At 41.6% G+C, this 23,586-nt stretch overlaps 1 protein-coding gene across 1 annotated transcript in view; it reads right to left on the reverse strand.

Moving 5' to 3' along the window:
• Positions 1-5,686: 5,686 nt before the first annotated feature.
• The window catches only part of PAK5 (p21 (RAC1) activated kinase 5), a 98,828-nt gene continuing 80,928 nt past the window's right edge, over positions 5,687-23,586 (reverse strand). Inside the window, exons 6-8 of the mRNA XM_060032892.1 lie at positions 12,723-12,848; positions 10,066-10,200; positions 5,687-7,972 (exon numbers count right to left, since the gene is read on the reverse strand). Coding sequence (XP_059888875.1) covers positions 7,817-7,972; positions 10,066-10,200; positions 12,723-12,848 — 417 coding nt within the window. The 3' untranslated portion in view covers positions 5,687-7,816. The remainder of the gene's footprint in view (positions 7,973-10,065; positions 10,201-12,722; positions 12,849-23,586) is intronic.

The following is a 23,586-nucleotide window of genomic DNA, read 5'->3' on the forward strand; positions in this document are numbered from 1 at the left end:
TGGGAATCCCCCTACCCCTGTAAAATCATCACCACATGAGAGCAAGCGCATGAGTTATCTCCCCAGGTCTTCAATTGTTGGCAGTAGCACATCCTTAGAAGTTCATTATACCAGCAAATCTTGATAACTATCAGCCAGTTGCTCTCCTATTATCCATTTGTTTGCTGCTCCAGCAACCTCAGTCTTTCCCTGCATGACTTCTTCTCAGTGCCTGCCTGGCCAGTGAGGAACAAGCCCTGATTCCTCATGAAAGTTGCCTGTTGCACAAGAAAAAAGAGACGTTTTTCTTGTTTGTTTGTTTTTTTAGCGGTACGCAGGCCTCTCACTGCTGTGGCCTCTCCCGTTGCGGGTCACAGGCTCCGGACGCGCAGGCTCAGCGGCCATGGCTCACGGGCCCAGCCGCTCCGCGGCATGTGGGATCTTCCCAGACCGGGGCATGAACCCGTGGCCCTTGCATCGGCAGGCGGACCCTCAACCACTGCGCCACCAGGGAAGCCCAAGAGACACCTTTGGTGCCAGCGGAGGCAAACAACCCCCACCCCACCCACGTGTCCTCCACCCTTCGTCATCTGTGATCATCTCACCCCCACGACCCAAACATGACAAGCCCTTTCCCTTTTAGCATCTCATGTATTTTTAGGAAACTTCCTACTTATCTGGAACCATCCAAGGATCTGGGGAGAAACAGACACTTAGGTGTATCCACTTTAGAAAACATTTTTAGGCTTTCTGAGTCGTACTTCTGAAAACTCCATCTTTACTTAATTTAATCTACTTTTACAAAAGTAAATTTGTATTTTTTAAAAATTTTGCTTTCACAAGACAGGGCTCATTACTATTTTTGGAATTGTCATTCATTCATTCAACAGTTTTTGAGCACCTACTGCGTGCAGGCTCAGTGCTGGGTGTACAGTAGTAAACGACAACTGGGAGTCTATAGGGGGAGAACAGATAAGAAAACACACACGCATACATGCGTCTACACACACACACACACACACACACACACACACACACACACACGTCATTCTAAACAGAACAAAGTGCCCTAGCGCTTTACAAAGTGTTGCCATATGGCTACGTCCCTGTGTCTAAGCTAATTAAATCTTTCTAGAATCCAAATTTCTTAATTCTCAAAATTAAGAGTGATTTTTTTTCCACCTGTGATAGGCAGTACATATAAAACGCCTTATTACTATGTCTGTTATTGTTACTATTAATCACGGCATCTTTATTTAGCAGTCCTAAAATTAGGTCTCAAGTTCAGCCTAATTTCTATGAACCTCGCCTTATTTTTCTTAGCCCTTTTTAATCTTCATCATCAACTAAGCAGAATAAAAGAGGGCCTCCTGGTGAGGGCAGGGCCAGTGGTCTATGGGTGGACAAAGCAAGGTGTCCAGAGGGATGACTCATGTTCATTGCCATTGTCCTGCATTTCAGAGGCTCCTGCAGCAGGAACAAGCTGTGGGGTGGCTCGTCTATTTGCATTGTTTCCTGAGCTCAGAGACGGGAAAGAAAACAAACAGATAATCCACAGATGCTCAATTACCCCTTTAACTGTCATTTTTCTTTTTTACTGGAGTTTTAAACACAAACGCCTCTGGGCACAAAAGAATGTTGTGTCTGGTTGCTGCTCTGCTGGCCTGGAAAAGCCAGGCTGGAAGAACCATGTGCATGTTTCTTTCGGGGAAGGAGGAGTTTGATTTCAATTCTGAGAGTGGTTCTTTGCAGGGTTCCCCCATTTTCGGCAAATAGCTCCCAGTGAAGCTGCCTCAGAGAACAGGGAAGACTGTTCTCCACCCCAAGAAAGCCCTCTAAACTATAACCACTCTTTTCTCACCAATTCTGTTTCCATTAACAAAGACTTGTCAAAGCCGCATGGATGGGGGAGACAACAGAGATATGAGAATGGAGAAGTGGGAGGAAGATGGAAGGAATGACCTGCAGCATCTGGTGGAGGTAGCAGGCAGTGCGTGCACTGGGGTTGTTTACAGGGGAGGGTAGTCCAAACCAGCACTGGGCACAAACACCTCCCTGGAACAAACACCCAAGCAACCTGAACCAGACAGACACAACTTTCAATGTGTGTCTCAAAGTGCAGTTTGCAAGCAGCCTGTATCAGAATCATCTCAGGGGGGTCGTTGAAAAATGTCAGTTCTAGGGCATCAACCCAGTGATTGAGAATCTCTATGGTGAGACCCTAGAATTGGTATTCTGACTACTTGCTCTCTTCAGATAATTCTGATTTAGAAGTATGACAACTTCTGGTTAAAAAAGCCTTTGCTATCAGCCTACCTGCAACATTAGCCAAATTACTGGGCTTCTCTGTGCTCATTTTCTCATCTGAAAATGGAGTTCACTGTCCTCTCCTTGCAAAGTTATTTGAGGATGCATGACAGTACATTTAAGTCCCTAGCACAGCACCTGGCACACTGGAAATGCTCCATAAGAGGTATTACTAGTGATATTTTTCTAGCATCCTTATTAAAATGTGTGTTCAAATTTTACCTGCCATACATGTACATGAAAGACCCCAAAAGACTAATGCAGGTTTTTTTTTTTTTTTCAATCTGGCATCCAGTTTTCTGTGTCAGTTTATTTTGAATTCAGAGTATGTTTCTATGCAAGGATTCTCTCCATCCCCAGCCCAGTGAACTGCTCAGGAGGTTGTCAGTTTGGGGGTGTCGGGGAGACGGTTGGAGTCCATGAATTTGGATGAGAAAAAACTACACCTTCAGGTTTACTAACCTCAAATGAAAGGTAGCAGTTCCTTCAATTATGAACATAGGCACCAAACCACTGTAGTATAAGCAGGACCTAGGTATAGGTCATCGGCAGAAATGACCACATTATACTTGTTGCAGATACCTCCAAAAATCATTTATATTCCTTATTGGAAATTACGGCAGTTATTAGACCCATCACAGATCTTGTTATTTAATGCATTATAACCATAACATTAAAATATATATTTTGATAACTATGCTTTAATTGGTTTCCTTTGTAAGCCTATGTATTTTACTTTATGCATTTTAAAACATTTTTCTGAGGACTCCATAGGCGTCAGACAGCCAAGAGGGTCCAGGGTGCAAAATTAGGCTAAGAACTCCAGGGCCGATGGCTACTTCAGTTGTCATTTAAACTGACGGAACCTGTCAGGTTGTCTTCTGGGGAAGGTCACAAAGGCTTATGTGACAAATGAGATAAGTATTTGTTAGCACCGATCTTGTGTTTTATAGACCCTGGTCTCGTGCTGGGGACACATCAGTGAATGAAATAGGTAAGAATCCCTGCCCTCATGAAACAGAACTTTCTCTCTCTCTCTCTCTCTCTCTCTCTCTCTCTCTCTCTCTCTCTCTGTGTGTGTGTGTGTGTGTGTGTGTGTGTGTGTGTGTGTGTGGTGTATTCAGGTATCATGATTCATGTGCTGTTATTGAACAAGTTGTTGGGGACTTGGTTAGGCTCAGTTAAGGTGGACCATATGTGACCTTGAAGTCCTTTCTAGCTTTAATGTTTTTTCAAAATGCTGCCAGTGATGATGAGGCATAATTATCAAAGCAGTTGCTATGTGGGCAAACCTTTCAGGATAAGGAATCCCTTTGCTTTTAAAACAGTATATTTTGAATCAGAAATCAGGAACCCTCAGACTTTGTCAAGTCCCCTTTTTATCCTTCATCAGATCTATTTATGTAGGAGACATTGCTGGGGTCCCACCCATGTTCCCTCGGTCTTTCCTGGAGCTCGTTTGCTGACAGTTTCTGTACCTGCCCACAGCTCCCCATGTCTCCCTCCCTCTTAGTTGGAGGGAACAAACTTTGCCCACCTACAGGGCAAGATGGACGTTCTGCGGGATGATGCCCTAGATGGAGCAACTCTCAACAAACCAGGGATAGGAGATGGTGGATAAATACCCCAGCCAGTTCACTGCTAGAAGGACAATTCTGGAGCATCTCTCCCAGAAGGTCTGCAGTGGGACTGAGCCCCAGGCACCCATAGTGGTGACCCATTCATTAATACACACCTTTTTTTCAAATTTCTGTCCCTCTTGGTCTCATGTATCTACTCTGCCATGTTGAATGAGCTTCCTGGGATCATCTTCCAGGAAGGACTTGTGTGTCTGTCTTAGGTTCTCCTTTTGGCAGAACCCACACTAAGGTCATCTATTCACTTAACTCAAAATACACACATTTCAAGACTTACATTGATGGGTTTGCTGCACAATTTGGATTTGTACTATATCATGTGACTTTCACAGAACTGCTCCTGCCTGTACATTTTGTAGCTGCTTCAGACCAAATCAGTCGTTTCTCTGCCTCGAATCTCATTACCGTTTCTTTGATGACACGGGGACATTCACTCGATCGGTTTGCCCAACGAGTCTGAACTCATTGAGTTGATAACTTCATGGAATGATTTTATTTTTCTAGTAATTGCTACTGAGTGTGTTCGTCCCAGTGGGTAATGGGGACACAACCATAACTCAGACTGATTCCATCTGTCTAATCCATTAAAAAAAAATCAATCTCATTCAAAATCAAAATAACTCCCCTCCCCTTTGCTTGAGCTAAACTTGTATCAGAGAGAAAGAAGTAGAGTGGATAGGCAGTGGCAGGGGACAAGGTGTGCTTTCTTATCCTCCCTTTCTTTCTTCTGAGTCCCTCCTTCAAATCATGGAGTTTCAGACTAACTCATGGCTCAAACCTATGGGGAGCTGTGGGGAAGGGAGATTCCAGTAACCCAGCTGGCTGCAGTCAGCTGCCTTGGATATTCTGTTGAAGAAGAGGAGATGTCTGAGTTTCATTTGTGTCCACCTGAAGACTACAGCCTCTGCTTTTAGAGTGGTCGTGGTGTAGATGATATATGTGGTTTTTAGAGTAAGGTTCAGCTCCTCCCCGACCCTGTCCACTGTAGAAAAGCAGCCATATTTCCCTTTGTTTCCCCCCATGGTGCATACCTCCAATGTACTCTTCAAGTTGGGTATCACCCCATTACTTAGTTAAGTGGTTGCCGTGTTCCCTGCTCTCTCTCTATGCACCATCATAAGCAGAAGAAATTGGTGTATTCTTCTGTGCCTTCCAGTGGCTTCAGGGACCTGCCTGGGGAAGGTTGCCTTCATCTTTCTCTTCCCTGGTACACAATATACTACTATTAGGAGGTCTCATCCTGCTATCTCAGGTTATTTCCTGAGGGTTTTCACTTTCTGAAATTTCCAGGTGAGAAATGAACTCTTTATTTACCAGTATCACTCTCAACTTCATGGGATAAATGTTAATGTCTTCCTTGTCACCCAAACAGGAGGAGGGGGCCCAACACTTTCTTCCAGTCTACCAGAGAGCTTCTCTAATCCAGAACATCTCCTTTTTTACATCTTTCGTGGGTAAAAGCAATCAGATCAATTCACCATCTTTGGAACAGCAGAGTAGGAACCTTCAGCCATGAATCTGGCTTTCCTTGAATTTGGCCTTCCAGAATTTAATTTTTTTTTCAATAGTGGTATCTACATCATAGTGTTACACTGCTTATAACCTGTGGGGATGGGAATATTTATCTTTGCTTCGTGTCAACATGATATTACATATAACTTTATAGCAACTTATTTGCATTCCTCAAGATCATAAAGACACCATTCTTGTTATTTAAGAAGCAAATTCAGGAAATTACCAGAGTTTCCAATAACACGATGGGAAAAAGGCAAACATTTATTTTTATTTGCAAGTGCAGTTTCTGCCAATAGTTAGTGCTCACACAACCTTTTAAGCTACAGTAACTTTTGGTAAATTCAATGAAGACTTTAAAAAAGAGGCAGTGATAAGAAAATTACAGAAAAATTTCTATTACACTGTCGAAAATGTTTGGAATCCAAAATCCACTATTTTCTGCAATGGTTTTTAATATTTTCTCTGGTTAAGATAAGATTTTTTTCTTTCCTTTCTATTTCTACATAGTCCTGGTTAAATGAATACAGTCTGTTCCATGAACTTTTAGGACTTCCATTTTCTGGATTTAGATTATTTTAATTCGTACATACTTATATTAATATTTTACATAAAACATTGATTTGTTGTGTTTTATGAAACAAAATTATAGATCCTATTTATAATGAGGCATTTCCAGTTTAGGGAAAAACTGAAAATCTAATCAGTAGAAGGTCATTTTATGTCTTTTTTTTCCTTTTTAACTTTAATAAGTAATTAGCAACCTATTAATTACAAACATTCTTAATTAGGCTTAGAGCAACCAGAGCATTTTCACAATTTTAAATTCATATTTGTTACAGTATGTGAAATTAAGAAAAGCCTCTGGTTTTCCAGTTTGGTAAAAAATGGCTTTCATTGGATGCAGAAGTAATAGAAACTAATGATGACTATGTAGCTTTTCCAGAGTCTTAAAGGCAAATCTATATTGGCCTACAGTTAACATGCAAATTCATCCAACAAGCAACACAAAATGTATTGTAGTAGTCATTCGTGTTTATCAACATTCAAGAAGATCTAGTCAGCAGCACAACTCTCCTATGTCGGAAACACAGAACATGGTCACAACTGAATTCGAGTCACACCCGGGAAAATCCCCGCTCCCTAATTCATTCTCTAGAATCCAGACTTCCAGTATGATACAGAAACAATAGCGACGAAGGTAAATTACAGACAAGAGTTTGGTGTGCTAGCACACAGAGTTTTAAAAACAGTAACAAACAAAACCAAACATCTTGCCCACTTCTCTCTTTTTTCCCTTTGTGAGACTGGAATTCTCACAGCCTTCTTGAAACATTCAGTTTGGGGAATGGAGTCCAAATGATCCTAGCACTGGGTTGTTGGATCAAGATGGCGGAGGGGTAGGACGTGGAGCTCACAGCCTCCTACAAGTACATCAAATGATCCTAGCACTAAAATTGTTCCTTGGAGGGGAAATTTGGCCCCAAGGGGACATCATACCCCTTTAAGAGAGGGTACTAGGGGAAACATCCTGCTGTGCAAAAGATGGTTTGCTACTAACAGGCTTGAAGGAAAATGTGATTTTTCAGAATATTTAGCTTTCTCCCAAGGAGTACTTTTGGTGGTATACTGTGGCTCACATTTTATTGTACTGTATTATTTTGGGCTGGATAAATGGAATGTGCACCCCCATCACCATCACTCTTAAGTCTTCTTCCATTACATAAGACACTTGTTAAGATAAGAAAGATATTCTACTAAAGCTGACGGTGATTGAGAGTCATTCAGTATTCAAAGTTCCTAAAGAATTGTTGGTTTTCTGAAAGGGATAAAAAAGTAGGAAAGACTTTGTTCAAACTCTTGCTAGTAAACAAGTATTACTTCAACCGATACAATGGCTACGTGACATCAAAGTACTATAAATTATCAAAACTATTGTACAGAAAAATTACAAATTCATTGCAAAATACATTACACTGCTACCATTAAGAAAAAGTGCTTTTTGTTATCCTTTCTATTTTTTGCCAGAAAAGTATTCTTTCAATATAGAAAATCCTGTGCGTTACCCTGCATGTGGCTAGGATATATCATAACGGAGTTTGTACTGAGTCATTCTGATTTGCTGGATGAAAGGCTGAAAAATATAATAATGACTTATTAAAGCCGTGTTCCAAATGACCACACCAGCTGTTAGTGGAGAGATGCCTGTTTAAGACACAAGAAGATGCCCTGGTCTGCCAAACCCTGCCAGTCAACACACTGTCTCATCAATCAGCTGGTCTGGAATATACAGGTCTGTTACATGTTCTCTGGTTTCCTTGTGTTCTCCTGAATTATTCTCATGTTCTCATCTAGCTTTGTCACCTCTATGAATCCTCTGCTCAGTGATGCCTGTATTGTCTCATGAGGGGAACAATGCAAGATGGCGGACCTGCCAATTTCAAGAATGGATGTCCGAGGAGTTCCTGGGCTGTGGCTCTTTGAGAGGGTTCCCTCACCAACATCAGGTCTAGGAATCCCCGAAGCACTGAAGAAACCTGTGAAAACGCAAGATATCATCTTGAGGACTAACACAGACACCCAACCCACTTCCCCTAAAATGGGTTCCCAGAGAATTCCCAGGAAAGTCATTCTATCAACAACTTCAAATTCCAGAATGTCAGGTTGAGGAGAAAGAGGTTATGGAAGCAAAAGCAGGAATTGCCTTTCTTAACATATTCTGTTTTCCTTACCTTCTTCAAGTCTGAAATAATAGGAGTAAATGATGGTATGACAAAGAATATTTACTAAATAAAATAATAGTGGTATAATAGCGACAGTAGCAGCTATTATGAAGTGCCTACTGTGTATAGGTGCTGGCCACACATGTTTGATGAACAGTGGTGTAAACATGGAATGAGTTTTCTGTGTAACCACTGAAACCATCTAGGCTTTGTGGAATCCCTTTCTTGAAGAGAAACAAACTTCTGTTAAGGATATCTGACACAGACAGCATTTTTCCTTTAATTTCGTGTAATTTACTTTTTGAGGTATAGCTTACATACATTCGAGCGTATAAAAAGTTTATATTCTACAGTAGTTTTTTTTAAACACATATTTACACCTATATATTCCCCACCCCTATCAAAATATGGAACATCTCTCCCTTCAGCCCCCTTCCAATAAATATCTGTCTCCCTGCAAAGGGTCACCACTATGCTGACTTCTGATAAGATAAATTTTTACCTGATTTTGTCCTTTATAGAAATGGAGTCATTGGCTGTCAACCCTTCTCTCTCTAGCTGCTTTCACTCGACATCGTGTCTGTGAGATGTATCCGTGATGTGGGTGGCAAAAGCTGTATCCTTTGCATTGCTGTGTAGTATTCACTGCTGAATCACCCCACATATCACTTATCCCTTTGGGAAACAACCTTGGAAGGTTTCCAGTGTTTAACCATTAGGATGAAAGCTGCTCTTGTCTGTGACTTTGAAGAACATCACACTCCTTCGTACTGGGTGTGGGATTATTTGATACCATACTATTTTAGCCACTGTTTATTATTTAAACCCAGTCCAATGCAGTACAAATTTCAATCTCCTGTTCAATTCAAGCAGTCTCCCATCTTTTTGGCAGATCCACACAACCTCTATGAGTGATTCTATTGGGGCTCTTCCATAAGGTTTAGGGGTGAGGGAAGAGGAGAAGCAACCATTACAAACTATCCCCTCACCTAAGGCAGCCTCACTCCCTCTCTTATTGTCAGGAGGCGGATGGGAGGGGTCAGCATTTATAGAGTTGATCTGTGGAGACAGCACCTCTCAGCAAGCTCTGCCCCCACTGGTGGCCCCCACAGTGGCAGTTCTTTGACTTAGTATCATATGTTCTGAGCTTGGCCCTACTTGACAATCTTGGGAAAACAGGAAAGGCCCTACTTGGTCCCTTAAACATGTTGCTCTTTGCCCTGCACAATCTAGCCCCTGCCTACCCTCTGACATGCCTCACCCTTTCCCCATGCCCACTTTGCTCTGGCTGAGGGTCTTCACACTGCTCCTCCCTCTGCCTGGGACATTTTTCTCCCAGATCTTTTTGCATAACTTACTCCTTCTTTCCAATCAGGCTCTAGTCCCCTGAAAGGGCCTCACCCCTCAGCCAGAACTAGCTTCCAGCCCCCTCTCCGACCCCTTCCATCACATCACAGTGTTCTATTCACTTCATAGCAGGTACCACTCTCTGAAATTATTTTATTCATCCATCTGTGTGTGGTTATTAACTGCTTCCCCAACTAGAATGCAACCTCTATGAGAGTCAGGAAATGTGGGGTTTTGAGCTGCTATATCCCGGCCATTAGAACAGTCCCCAGCATGCAATAGATTCTCAAGGAGGGAGTGCAGAGTAGAGCCAACCCCATGAAAGAGGAGCAGCTGTACCCCATTTTACAGATGAGCTTCAGAGATGGAGTGGCTGACTCACTTGCCCAAGCGAGTGAACAAGAATAGCAGAGCTCTGAATGCAAACAACTCGAATTCCAAAGTCCATGCCCATAAACCAGGATCTACTCCTGGATGCGATATGCCAGTCTTTAAAACTACAGAGAGACGGAAAAATCGAAGAATGATGTTGAACTTCAGCAACGGTTGCTGCTTCTCACCTTGTGCAGGTCCTTCACTCTTGGAGGTAAACTGTCCCGGATCCGCCGCATGGCCTGGAGGGGAGGCTCATTGAAGTAGGGGGGCTCGCCGTCAATCATCTCTATCACCATGATCCCGAGAGACCAGATGTCCACCTGTTAGGCACAGCACACTGATTATCTCAGGCAAAGAGAACCTTTTGAAAGGTTGGATGTGTCAGGGACCCCAATAGATTCATACTCATTCATAAATTAACATGGGATTTGTAACCTCTCAAAATATACAATTCATATATATAGGCTGAATTGTTGAGTGACCAAGTGTTTGCTAATGGTCTTTGTCTGCTTTTAAAATACAACTTCAATGAAGATTCTGACAATTAGATACACGTGAATGTCTTAACACTGAAGTTTAGAACTTTCTTCTAATCCTTTTAACTTGGGTGGTTCATGGTCTACAGGGCAGATGTGAAAACCATCCAAAGTTTTATGTTATGAACAGAGAGGAAAGTTGCATTTAAACCATAAGAAAATAAGAAAAGTTTTTGGCATATTCATAACAAACTCCAAAGAGCTACATTGCACAGCACAATATATACTGATTCTTCTATTAATTTGATTTTTAAAAATAGTGTTTTGCCGCCGTATTATTTTTCTTTGTTTTCTTTTTAATTTTTATTTTTTTAGCGGTACGCGGGCCTCTCACTGCTGTGGCCTCTCCCGCTCCGGAGCACAGGCTCCGGACGCGCAGGCTCAGAGGCCATGGCTCACGGGCCCAGCCGCTCCACAGCATGTGGGATCCTCCTGGACCGGGGCACGAACCTGTGTCCCCTGCATCAGCAGGCGGACTCTCAACCACTGCGCCACCAGGGAAACCCATTCCTTTGTGTTTTATCACTTTGAAGCAGTGTGCACAAAACCATGATCTATAAAACCATGTTCAGGGAATGGAGGGAAAGAAAGGGAGAGACAGCAGCAATCCTTTCTGGGTAAAGAATGGGAAGTCAGGATAAGGAGGAGCCACAGCCGTGCTATAAATTCCCAGGCACTGTCGCCTCCCCCTCCCAGCCTCATTACACCTCTTATCAGTTATTCATACTCCTGCTCTCACCCGCACAGTGACCTTCACTGAGAATTGATGCTCTTGGGACCAGAGTTATTCATCCAAGGGCAAGTAAACTGGGGAAGGAGAGCAGAGTCCGCCTGAACTTCTGCCACTCTCCTTTGCTCACTGGTCTGTGCCACCACCTGCAGGCTTCTCCTCTCTTAGGATCACCGTCTGCACCATGATGTGTGGAAACACTGTGTGCCCAGGCGAAACGAGCTCCTTGCCTCTGTGTGTATGTGTGTGTAGTGTGTGTGTGTCTCAGAGCTTCTACTCACACTATCATCCCCCTAGAAGGTCCTCCTCCACTTCTGGCCCCTCGTTTTATGTATCCAAACCTTGTCCCTTAATAGATTATGAGCAGGTATGGAAGCAATCTAAGTGTCCATCAACAGATGAATGGATAAAGAAGATGTGGTATATATACAATGGAATACTACTCAGCCGTAAAAAAGAATGAAATTTTGCCATTTGCAGCAACATGGATGGACTTGGAGGGCATTATGCTAAGGGAAACAAATCAGACAGAGAAAGACAAATACTGTATGATATCACTTATCTGTGGAATCTAAAAACTACAACAAACTAGTGAATAAAGCAAAAAGGAAGCAGACTCATGGAGACAGAGAACAAACTAGCGGTTACCAGTGGAGAGAGGGAAAGGAGGAAGGGCAGTACAGGGATAGAGAATTTTTTAAAAAAGCGAAGTTTATTATAGAATTATATGAAATCATGTGTGTGAATTTTTTTTTTTTTTTTTTTTTTTTTTTTTTTTTTTTTTTTTTTTGCGGTACGCGGGCCTCTCACTGTTGTGGCCTCTCCCGTTGTGGAGCACAGGCTCTGGACACGCAGGCTCAGCGGCACGTGGGATCTTCCCAGACTGGGGCACGAACCCGTGTCCCCTGCATCGGCAGGCGGATTCTCAACCACTGCTCCACCAGGGAAGCCCATGTGTGTGAAACTTTAAAAAATTATAAAGCACTGTAGAATTTAAAGAATCTTTCATTCAATAAAAAAAGATCAAACATTTTTTTGATTAAAAAAACAAAAACCAATTAAAAGATAGATTATGAGTGATTATTTCCTTTTCCGAGGAAACAAACATTTTGCCATATTTTAAAATATGTTGCAATATTCGTATATGATTTTTCCTATAGCAAAACATTATTTCTTTTCCAAATATTAACCCCAATCCTGTGGAGCTTTCTCTGACGTTCTATCCTTTGAATCATCACACCTACTCATCTGTGTGTCTCCGGCCACTTTTCAGGTTGCATTTTCTCGCTTTGTGCACTCTTGGCCCTGAGGGTAAGATATTAGTTTGAGTGACTCTCTCCCACTGTCAACTTGGGACCTAAATATGCTCCTGGATCAATGTTGTGGCAATATCCCAGGGATGGCCAGTCTCCCTTCTTCTACAACCTACTTTGTGACAAGCCTAGTGAATGGGGATCAAATGTGGAGTTAAAAGTCATTATCCTGATCTCCTGTGGTCATTAACGATCTCAGAACCCCTACATCCAGAGCCTAACCAGACCCTGCCACTCCCCAACAATGACCATCACTCCCTTACCTCTGTCCCATAAGGCAGCCTAGAAATCACCTCAGGTGCCATCCAGTAGGGTGTGCCAACCAGTGATTTCCTCTTTGGCACCTCTTTGGAAACTTGAGCACAGAAACCAAAGTCAGACAACTTTATCTGAAAAGGAAAGGAATGCAACAAACTAACAATATAAAAATACTGGCTCTGACATTTGCAGCAACATGGACAGACCTACAGATTATCATACTAAGTGAAGAAAGTCAGAAAGAGAAGGACAGATACCATACAATATCACTTATGCGTGGAATCTAAACTATGACACAAATGAACTTATCTTCGAAACAGAAACAGACTCACAGACATAGGAAACAGACTCACAGACATAGGGAACAGACTGGTGGTTGCCAAGTGGGAGTGGAGGGGGGGTGGGAGAGAGATGGACTGGGAGTTTGGGATTAGCAGATGCAAACTCTTATATATATGTATAACTGAATCACTTTGCTGTACACCAGAAACTAACACAACATTGCAAATCAACTATGTTTCAATAAATTTAAAAAAATACTGGCTTCGAGATATAGAAATATAGAAAGAGTTTCAAATTCAAAACAAAACCACCATCTCTTGTTAACAGGCCCTGAAAATACCAGAGAAGGGGCTATCAGACCCTTTTATTGGAAATGTACAATCCATTTTAGTGAAAAAACCTCTTATGGCTCCAGCAGGATTGATTTGCAAATGTTTAACTCCTGCTGCTGCTATCTTTTATAAAATTATGAAACCCCAAAATTTATAATACACCCGAAACAAATTCATTAAAATTCAAACCTACTACTTTCATTTAATGTAAGAGATGATGCTTTAGTGTAAGTAAACTGCTATTCTCAACACGAGTTTTGTACAAACTACTGCAATTTAGGGGTTTTTTTTACACCGAAGACATTTAGATTTCTAAGTACCATGAGATGATTCAAATAACCAACCTCATTTCTATGTTTGAATTATTGCAAGACCCCATTTATAAAGGATGCTGAGATATCACTTTAAGTACTGGCTCCCCTTTTCTTTTGGTTTTCCTCCTTTTCTCAGGACAATTGAAGTTGCCAATGTGAATATCAATGCAAGTGGAAATGAGGGCATAGAAACTGGGTGTGAACAATTAGTTACCAGGGGTACAAGGTGGTCATCTTAATTACCCAATATACATATATGTTATTTATGTTAGAGGTCATCAAAAAGAAAAACACGCTGAAATTTCTTGCCCGAAGCCTTTAAGAATACTCTTGAGAACATACTGCACCCTCAGGCACCCTGCCAGTTTATATATTCTAGGTGACCAGGATTCAGTTTATTTCTGGGAGGCTTGATTCTGTTCATGGTGACCTGGTCTGAACTTCAGATAGCCTCATTGAAAAGGATTGCCACTTAGGATTATTGGTGATGACAGAATACATTAAATGAAAACAAAACAAAACAAAACAAAACAAAATCAATGATTCAGGCATTGTTTGGCAATGGTTCAGAATGGTCATTTGAAGTTAAAATTTCCATAGATCAAAGGTATAGTCTCTAAGGCACAAATTCTCCCTTGATTCTCTTGATACCTCTCTGAACTTTTTTCAACCTTTTTTTCTGGCTCTATCTCTGCTGCCCACAACTTAAATACTGGGGCTTCCAGGAGTTTGGGTCCCAACTCTCACCTCTTCTCTTTTTAGGCGCTCTTGCTAGATACTCTTTTTAACTCCACATGGAGTTAATTTTTGTGAAGGGTATACAGTCTGTGTCTAGATTCATTTTTTTGGCATGTGGATGTCCAGTTATTCCAATACCACTTGTTGAAAAGACCATCTTTCCTCCATTTTACTGCCTTTTCTCCCTTGTCAAAGATCGGTTGACTCTATTTATGTGGGTCTACTTCTGGGCTCTCTATTCTGTTTCATTGGTCTATTTGTCAAATCTTTGCTAATACCACACTGTCTCAAAAAGTCCCAAAGTTAGGTAGTGTCAGTCTTGCACTTTGTTCTTCTTCTTCTTCAATATGTGTTGACGATTATGTTTGTCTTTTGCCTCTCCATATAAACTTTAGAATCAATTTGTCAATATCTACAAAATAACTCACTGAGATTTTGACTGAGATTGCATTAAATCTATAGATCAAGTTGGGAAGAAGTAACATCTTGACAATACTGAGTTCTTCCTATCCAATGTAATACCTCTCCATTTATTTAGGTTTTTTTAATTTTATTCATCTGAGTTTCGTAGTTTTTCTCATATAGATGTAGTACATATTTTGCTTGATTTATACCTAAGTATCTAGTTTTGGAGGGTGATAATGTAAATGGCATTGTGTTTTTAATTTCAAATTCCACTTGTATTGCTGGTACATAGAAAAGTGATTGACTTTTGTATATTAACTAGATATCCTACAACCGTGTTATAATCACTTATTAGCTCTAGATTTTCTTGTTCATTCTTTCAGATTTTCTGAATAGATGATCATGTCACCTGTAACCAAAGATAGTTTTATTTCTTATTTCCCAGTATGTATACCTTTTATTCCTTCTCTTGTTTTATTGCATTAGCTAGTACTTCTAGTATGATGTTGCAAAGGAGTCGTAAGAGGGGATATCTTTGCCTTTTTCCTAATCTTAGTTGGGAAGCATATTCAATTCTTAAGGATAGTTCAAGGCCCTGATCACTTCTCACTTCCTCCAGAATTTTTCTCAGGAGGCTATACTGATCTCTCCCCTCACCAAATTTGAGAGAATTTAGCATTCATTTAATCTTGAACTGTTTTCTGATGCTGAGTTTTTCCCTCAGCTAGAAATGACATTGCTCAGGGGCAATAGCTCTGCCTTTTAATTATGAAGCCTCGCTGTGCTCCTTAAAAGCTGAGAAAACAGCAGATAATCAAAAAACTCATGCTACTAGATTGATATTATCTGATATTGACATATATATACATACATACATGGGACAACAGATCACGTGATAGAAAACACATTGGTGCTCCTTCTGAAGCCATCATTGACTTACTGAAGACAACTGTTTCTAGAATCAAAGTTGTAACACAGATGAAATGGAGGTAATGTTTTGGAAATTATTATTTTTTCTTTTTCCATTTCCTTGTTCATGATCTGCTCTCTAATCAGGCCAAGACTAGTGGGGTGTGGTTTGGGATGGGACTCCTTCAATTTGGCTTGCACCAGATGGAATGCTAGAGAAAGATGGTTTAACAGAGATATGATTTTTCTCAATTGCTTTGGCATAGCAAGAATCAAGCCCAGATGTGTCAGATCACAGAATTTCCATGTGGTATAAAGAAGACTGCCCTGGGAATTCCCTGGCAGTCCAGTGGTTAGGATTTGGCTCCTTCACTCCTCGGGCCCGGGTTCAATCCCTGGCTGGGGAACTAAGATCCCACAAGCTGCAAGACACAGCCAAAAAAAGAAAAGAATAATCCATTAAAAAAGAAAGAAGAGTGCCCTATGGCCATGGTAGCTGGTCCATAATCCTTGCTGCCCTATTGCAAAAGGCTTCTACAATTCTGAGAAGTGAAAGCCCTACAGTCCATCACTTTTAGCCAAGGATTATTTGCAGAAGAGGACAAAGAGCAGTAACTTATGTCAGGCCCCAACTCTTTATTATACACCATTTCCTACCACCCCGAGCAGATGGTGGTGTGCTTCAGAAATATCTGAGTAGCATACATCCCCACACAAACAAGGGAGAGGAGCCACATGCATCTGTGTTCAGAGGTAATATTAAAAATATTTAATAACCAGATTCATCTAGACCAGTCAGAATCTAGACATAAAGTTGAGCTTTGTTCTGGAGTTATCCTGTGGGCAGTACCATCCTTAATGAGGCAAGGGGCATCCTGGTAAAGGGCTGGGGTCATGGGGGATAATACTCCAATGACTGGAAACAGTGGCTATTAACCAACAAGCATGAGAATATTGCAACATTTTAACAATGGGTGCAGATACACTGGTGAATATCAGCTGCACATCAGCTTTGGCTATGCCCAACATGGCCTCCATGGAGAGATGGCACGACAGAGTGGGTGGAAATGAACTTGAGGCAATGCTACTGGCTTCCATGGCCTTTGTGTGGTATGCAGGGCTCCCAAAGCTCCTCCAAATCTCAGTGAAGGAACAGGGCCAGGCACAAGCCTATGGTTGACATGAGAGGCAGTCTCAAGGATAGCTTTCAAGACTTGAGGAAAGAGGCTGGAGTAAAATACTGCAGAGAAGCCTCTTCCTGAAAAGACCAGCAGCTGATGGGACCAGCTAATGCTCACTGGTCACGAGTCCAGGTAGCAGAAGAGGCTGTCACGCCAAGGCAGGGACCAGCGAGGAACAAGAAGATGGATCATATCTCCTTCACCCAGAGGTCCCATAACCCACATTTGTCTGCATCCTGAGGAAGATGGGGGTAGGAGGTGGAAAGAAAGAGCAGGTGGCAGCCAAACCTGAAAGACTGAGGGTTTAAAGGTATCAGTTTAACCTTACAATAATGTGACTGAATTCTGATAGACAATGTTTAAATTATTTAAGCAGACTAAATTTAATAGACTGAATTAAAATAGAGTTTAAAAAAAATTCTAGTCAGTGGGGCTTTGTGAAGAAGTTGAGGTTATGTGTGTGTGTGTGTGTGTGTGTGTGTGTGTGTGTGTGTGTGTGTGTGGTTATTTCCAAAGTTCAAGCCTGAGTAAGTTTGCAACCCTATGACACAGATAGTAAAGGAGGAACAATTTTGCCAATATATTTTGTTTACCTGTAAAATGAAGAAACCTGAATGATTCAGGAGGTGACTGTATCAGCATTTTGGTATTGGCAGTTTTAATTTCAACTGGCTTTAATTTTAAAGCCTCTAGTGTGGCTCTCTTTTTCCAGACATTAAAAAAAAGATACCAAACCTGACAGACTAATAATTATCTCCCTGACAAAATATAAGATGAGAAATTGAAACTCAACACTTGGAAGCCAGGCCTGTTCTTCTGTTGTAGGAGTATAAGTGCTTCTGCATGATTTTTTTACTCATTCAAGTACATAAAAGAGACAATTTTCTAAAAGAACATAATTGCACACAACATTCGTCCAAATATATCTGCAAGTAAATAATAAGAACTCAGGTAATGAGTATAATAAAGCATTGTAGGCAGTTATTAAAAGCAAATCACACACACACACACACACACACACACACACACACACAAAAGCAAGTCACATAGACTTTAAGCTGAGCCTTATTTTAGATAGGATTGTACAACGTGGGTACTTAGGAAACCATCTTTGTCTCACTAATGCAGTTAGGCTAAGAGAACTGAAGCAAGCACGTTGCCCACCCCCTAAGAGGAGATGTAGCTGGTCCACAGGGGCCAGACAAGGAACTAGAGCTCAGAGGTCAGACAAAGCTGCTACTTAAACCTGAGATCTTACCCATCTCAATGCATCCTGGCTAGGAGTAAGGGGCCCCACAAAAATTTGCAAGAGGAGGAGCAAAAGAGAATCTACCCACAAGATAGCTACAGGTTTAAAATAAAATATAAAACCCTCGTTTTGTAAATTGCGTATGCTCTAAAGAATTCTTGCATCTGCTCCAGATTTTTGCTAAGGCAGAAAGATGGCTGCTTTTGTGCCTGGTTCCTGGGTTCTTCCTATAAGGCAATGGTACTCAAGTGTGTATCATCAGCTGGGAATTGCTCAGAGATACATCCAGCCTGACTGAATCAGAATCTCTGAGAGAACGGCCCAGGAATCTGTTTTTTGCCAAGGTCTCCAGGGGTTGTGATGCTCACTAAAATCTGAGAACTTGTTTTAAGAAGAGCAATGACCCAGGGACAAAGGAACCGAGGTAATAGAAGGGGTCAGAATGATGATGGTGCCTCCAGCTGAAGACCCACTTCTTCAGCAGCCAAACCCGAGAGGAGAGGGAAGACATCATAGTGGCTGAGCTGGAATGGCTTAGAGGCCTCAGCCAGCCCCTCTGCCACTTGGCACAGCACGGAGAGTGGTAGGAACTTGCCCAAGACTATGTGACAGTTTTAGCAGTGAACTCAACCCTGGGGTCTCCTGACTTTTCATGCTGTGTTCCCTGCATTAGAAAATAACTTCTGTGGAGGGAGTGTTTGGGTGTATCTCAGAGACTACTGGAAAGGAATGAATTTAAGCAAGCTATTTAATATGCCCAAGTCTCTATTTAAGAAGAGCTTCTGGGAGATAATCTTCAGGTCTTCCTCTAATTGTAAAATTCTAGCAATTTGAGAGACAACAAAATTCAAATGGCTAAAGGAGCCAGGAAAATATTGGGTTGGCCAAAATTCTGCTCAGGTTTTCCCGTAACATCTAATGGAAAAACCCGAATGAACTTTTTGGCCAGCCCAACAATACCAATGAATGAGCCAGTGGAGACAATGGAAAACTAGGGACACACGCCCCTGATAAGGAGACACTAACTTCCAGCTGATTGTTAGGGGCCCAGTAGAGAAGGTGTGGAACAGTCATAGGCTCTGGTTGCCCGTCTATGGCCCCTTATTTGTCCTTTAACCCTCCCTTCAAATCCTGTGGGAGAAAGGGCACAAATATATTTCTTATTTCTGGGTGCTATGTTAGTTTGGGCCCCCCTCTCCCAGAAGAAAATGCTGAGACAAGGATTCAGTGTAAGTCATTTATTGGGGAGATACAGGAAACACTAGCAGTGAAATGGGCAGTATAACAGGGAAGGGAAGGCAGTCAGTCAAGGGTTAATCAGCAAGGAAGTTACCACCATGGGAACTAGAGCTTAATCCTGCTGAGGACATCTGGGAGACTGTGTAGAATATGTGCCTCAGAGCTATTCCATCCAAGGGCGAGAGAGCTGGGGTATTTATATACCAACTCCCATCATTTTTTCAGGGCTGCTCCTGGGAAGCATGAATGTTAATTTCCTGGAATTTCTAGGCTGCTTTGTTCTGCAAAAGCAGACTACAGTAGCCAGAGAAGTCCCCAGGCAAAGAGATGCAGGTGGTGGCATTTGGAGGTGGAGTTAGCGAGCACTGAAATGGGAAGATAAGGGTGGGGCACCAGCAACATTTGCACCCTCATCACACCACCTCCATTACTGCCATGTGTGAAGTCAGGCACAGTGTTGCCAGACACTTTGATTTTTTTCAAGGGAGACAGGAATCTGAAATTTTATGTGAAATCTCCTAATTCTTAAAATGTGGCAACCAATTTATAGTAAAAAGAAAAACCATAAAGATTACTTGTAAATGCCTCTTTTTAATAGATGCATTGGGCTTAAGAGGTCATGGGTTTGAATTCTATTTCAGCCAATGAATTTGATAAAAGTTAGTCACTCACTGCCTAGTGGCCCCTAAGTATCATCTCCTAAATGCAAGCCCCAGGCCAAGGAAAAATCGTGGAGGAATTTACTCAACCCTTAATTGCAAGGGCAGGGGGATTGCCTTCATTCTGAGCATCTACCGTGTACCTGGTTTACCTCTTATGGTTTTATACTAATTACTTCATGTAATTCTTGAAACCACTCTATGACATGTTATTTATTTTCCCTTTCAAACCCCAAACACCACTCCTTAAACACCTCTGCTTAATACAAATTAGTGACTCACTAGATATTATTTCTATCATGGACAAAGAGTGAACGATTTCTTTTCAGTTGATATCAAAAAAATTCCCTTGTAGTCTTTGAAGAGGCCAGAAAGGACTTATCCTTTTAAACCTGAGCAATTCACTGTTTTAAAAAATATATATTTTATTTTGAAATACTATATATAGGCTCATAGGAGGTTACAAAGAAATGTGCACCCAGTCCTCCCGATACGTTAGCATCTTATGCACTGTAGCTCAATGTCAACACCAAGAAATTGATGTTGGTACAGTCCATAGAGCTCACTCAGATTTCAGCAGTTATACATGAACTCATTTGTGTATGTAGTGTGTATGTGTGTATATGTGTGTGTACTCTACAATTTTATCACATTGTAGTCTTGCACAACCACTGTCACAAATAAAGATACGCGACTGTACCATCACCATAAGGTGATGGTGCTACCCCTTTATAGCCACACAATTCCAATCCCTAACCCCTGGCAACCACTAATATGCTGTACATCTCTATAATTATGTTATTTCATAAATGTTACATAAATGGAATTATGCAGTGTGTATCCTTTTGAGGTTGACTTTTTTTTTCACTCAGCATAATTTCCTTGATGTTCATCCAAGCTCTTGCATGTGTCACTCATTCTTTTTTTTTTTTTTTGTCTGGGTAGTATTCCCTGGTATATATACACCATAGTTTATTTAATCATTTACCCTCTGGAGGACATTTAGGTATTTTCTAGTTTGGGGCTATGATGAATAAAACTGCCATAAACATTTGTGTGCAAGTTTATGTGTGGAAATAAGTTTCCATTGCTCTGGAATATATGCCTAAGAGTGAGAATGCTCGTCACATGGTAAGTCCATTTTCAGTTTTGAAAGGAAGTGCCTAACCATTTTTCAAGAGTGGCTCTACATTTTACATTCACACCAGCATTGGATGAATTAGTGGTGTTATTACTATTTTTCATTTTAGCCATTCTTATAGGTGTGTAACGATATCTCATAGTTTCAATTTGCATTTCTCTAAGGGCTGATGATGTTGAACGTCTCCCAACAGCACACCTTGTGTGACAGACAATATTTCCAAAAATGCCAACAACAATACTGTCCAGCCCCTGAGATCTTCTTGACATATGGTTCAATTCTCCTCCCACTCAGGAGAGTTTCGTGTTCCTTCCCACTGGATCTGGAAGGTCTGTGATCATGGTAAAAGTGACACTATGTGACTTTGAGGTCATAAAAATGCCATACTTCTACCCTGTTTTCTTGAGACACTCACTCATGGAATCCAGCCTCCATGCTGTAAGGAAGGCCACATGGTAGGTGTTCTGGTGGAAAGTCCCAGCTCAACATCCAGCCGACAGTCAGCACTACATTCCTGACATATGCCTGAGGAAGATTTCTAGATGCACCATCTAGCGAGTCAGAGCAGCACTGACTGGCTGAGCCCAGCCACCTCTCAGTCATGTGAGAATGCGAAAATAACTTTTGACTTAAGACCTAAGGGGATTTGTTATGATAATAAATGAATATGTCTTCTGCACTATAGAATGCTATAAAAGCTCCAATAGATTAGTATAAATTGTACTCTCAGCCTTTTCCTGGAGTAGTCACACTCCACCTCTGTTCTCTTTTTAAGGAAAAAAGTTTCCTTTCTCTATAGAAACTGGAGTCAATATGGCACCTTGTTCTTAAACCTGGATGAGCTCACCCTGGCCAACGTGGCTGAGAGTCAGGCTCCTCTCCACATGCTGTGTTCCTTCTTCCTGGAACACTGTCATCCCTGAAGGCCACAGGCCCCGCCCCTCACGTGTCTCTGCTGTCACCACCCCACTGCGGAGGGGCCTTCTCTGACCGGTCTCTACAGACCCTCTACTCTCCACCCTCCACCTTCTTTAGTCTACTTAAGTTAATTAATCATACAAAATTTAGAATGTATCACCCTGCAATCTGGTGGTGATTTTATTTGTATGTTTATCAATTTGTTGATTATCACACTCCCATTCTCCAAATAAACTGAATGAAATTAGTGATTTTGCTTTATTCATCCTTAGGACCTAGCACTGACCTGGCACAGAATGACGTTAAGCTCATATTTATTGAATGAGTGAGTGAACAAACCATTCAGACTGAAAGCACTGAGGATGTGCCAGTCCCTGTGAGCTCTGCTGGATGCGTGGAAACTAAAGAAATGTTTGAAACGGAGATTCTGCCCTCAGGAGTGACACTGAATGATCTAGCCTTTCATATATTGTGGGGAGGGGAGATCTTTAAGTAAGCTAATTAAATAATAAACTGTCTTTGTCTCACATCTGATTTTGACATCTGACAGGTACTCAACAACAAGGGTGAGCCTACACCCTCAATCTCTAAAAACAAGGAAAGAAAGCCTGGCAGGAACTGTCCTGATTTTTTTGTCCTGTAAGCTCCAGTCCCCAGAGCCAATGTGTGGACCAGTTCAATGCTCAGCAATGCTCAGTTCTGAGGCCATGGGACCTTGCCCTGGTGCTTTTCTGAGTCAGGCCAGGAGAGAGTTCTAGCCCTTTTCCTATAGCTCCCCTGCTCTATGGGAGATGCTGCAAAATGGCCACATGGTCTTCCCCTCTCTGTATCCACATGCCTTTGGATGCAACTTTGCATCTTCTCCCATCAAAAGGCAGTGGTGCTTATGGTGTTATTTCCCCACCCCTTGCATCTAGGCCCAGCTACCTCCACTACCACTGCTGAGATCCGGCCAACCACCAGGCTAATTAGTAAGGCTGTCAACCCCAAACTGACCACAAATGCAAGAGTGAGCTCAGCTGATGTCACGTGGAGCACAGGTAAGCTGTCCCAGCTGAGGTCAGTGCAAAAGTCGACTCACAGAATTGTGAGCAAATAAATGGTTCTGGGTTTAAGCCACTAAGTATTGAGTGGTTTGTTGTGTAGCAAAAACTGACTGATACATACTCCTGTACGCTCTTAAAAAAAGTTCAGCCAGAGTAATGCAGAAAGCAGGACTTAAAACTGCCCATTAATCATAATACTAAGTTGGTAAATTATGTGTGTGTGTATGTTCATATATATATATATATATATATATATATATATATTATATATATATATATTTAGGAAATGAGATTATGGGTGATTTTTTTTTAAGGGCTTCAAATGCTTGGCTTATTTATTTATTTATTTATTTATTTATTTATGGCCGTGTTGGATCTTTGTTTCTGTGCGAGGGCTTTCTCTAGTTGTGGCGAGCGGGGGCCACTCCTCATCGCGGTGCACGGGCCTCTCACTCT

Source organism: Delphinus delphis, chromosome 15, assembly GCF_949987515.2.
Source record: "Delphinus delphis chromosome 15, mDelDel1.2, whole genome shotgun sequence".
NCBI classification, from domain to species: Eukaryota; Metazoa; Chordata; class Mammalia; order Artiodactyla; family Delphinidae; genus Delphinus; species Delphinus delphis.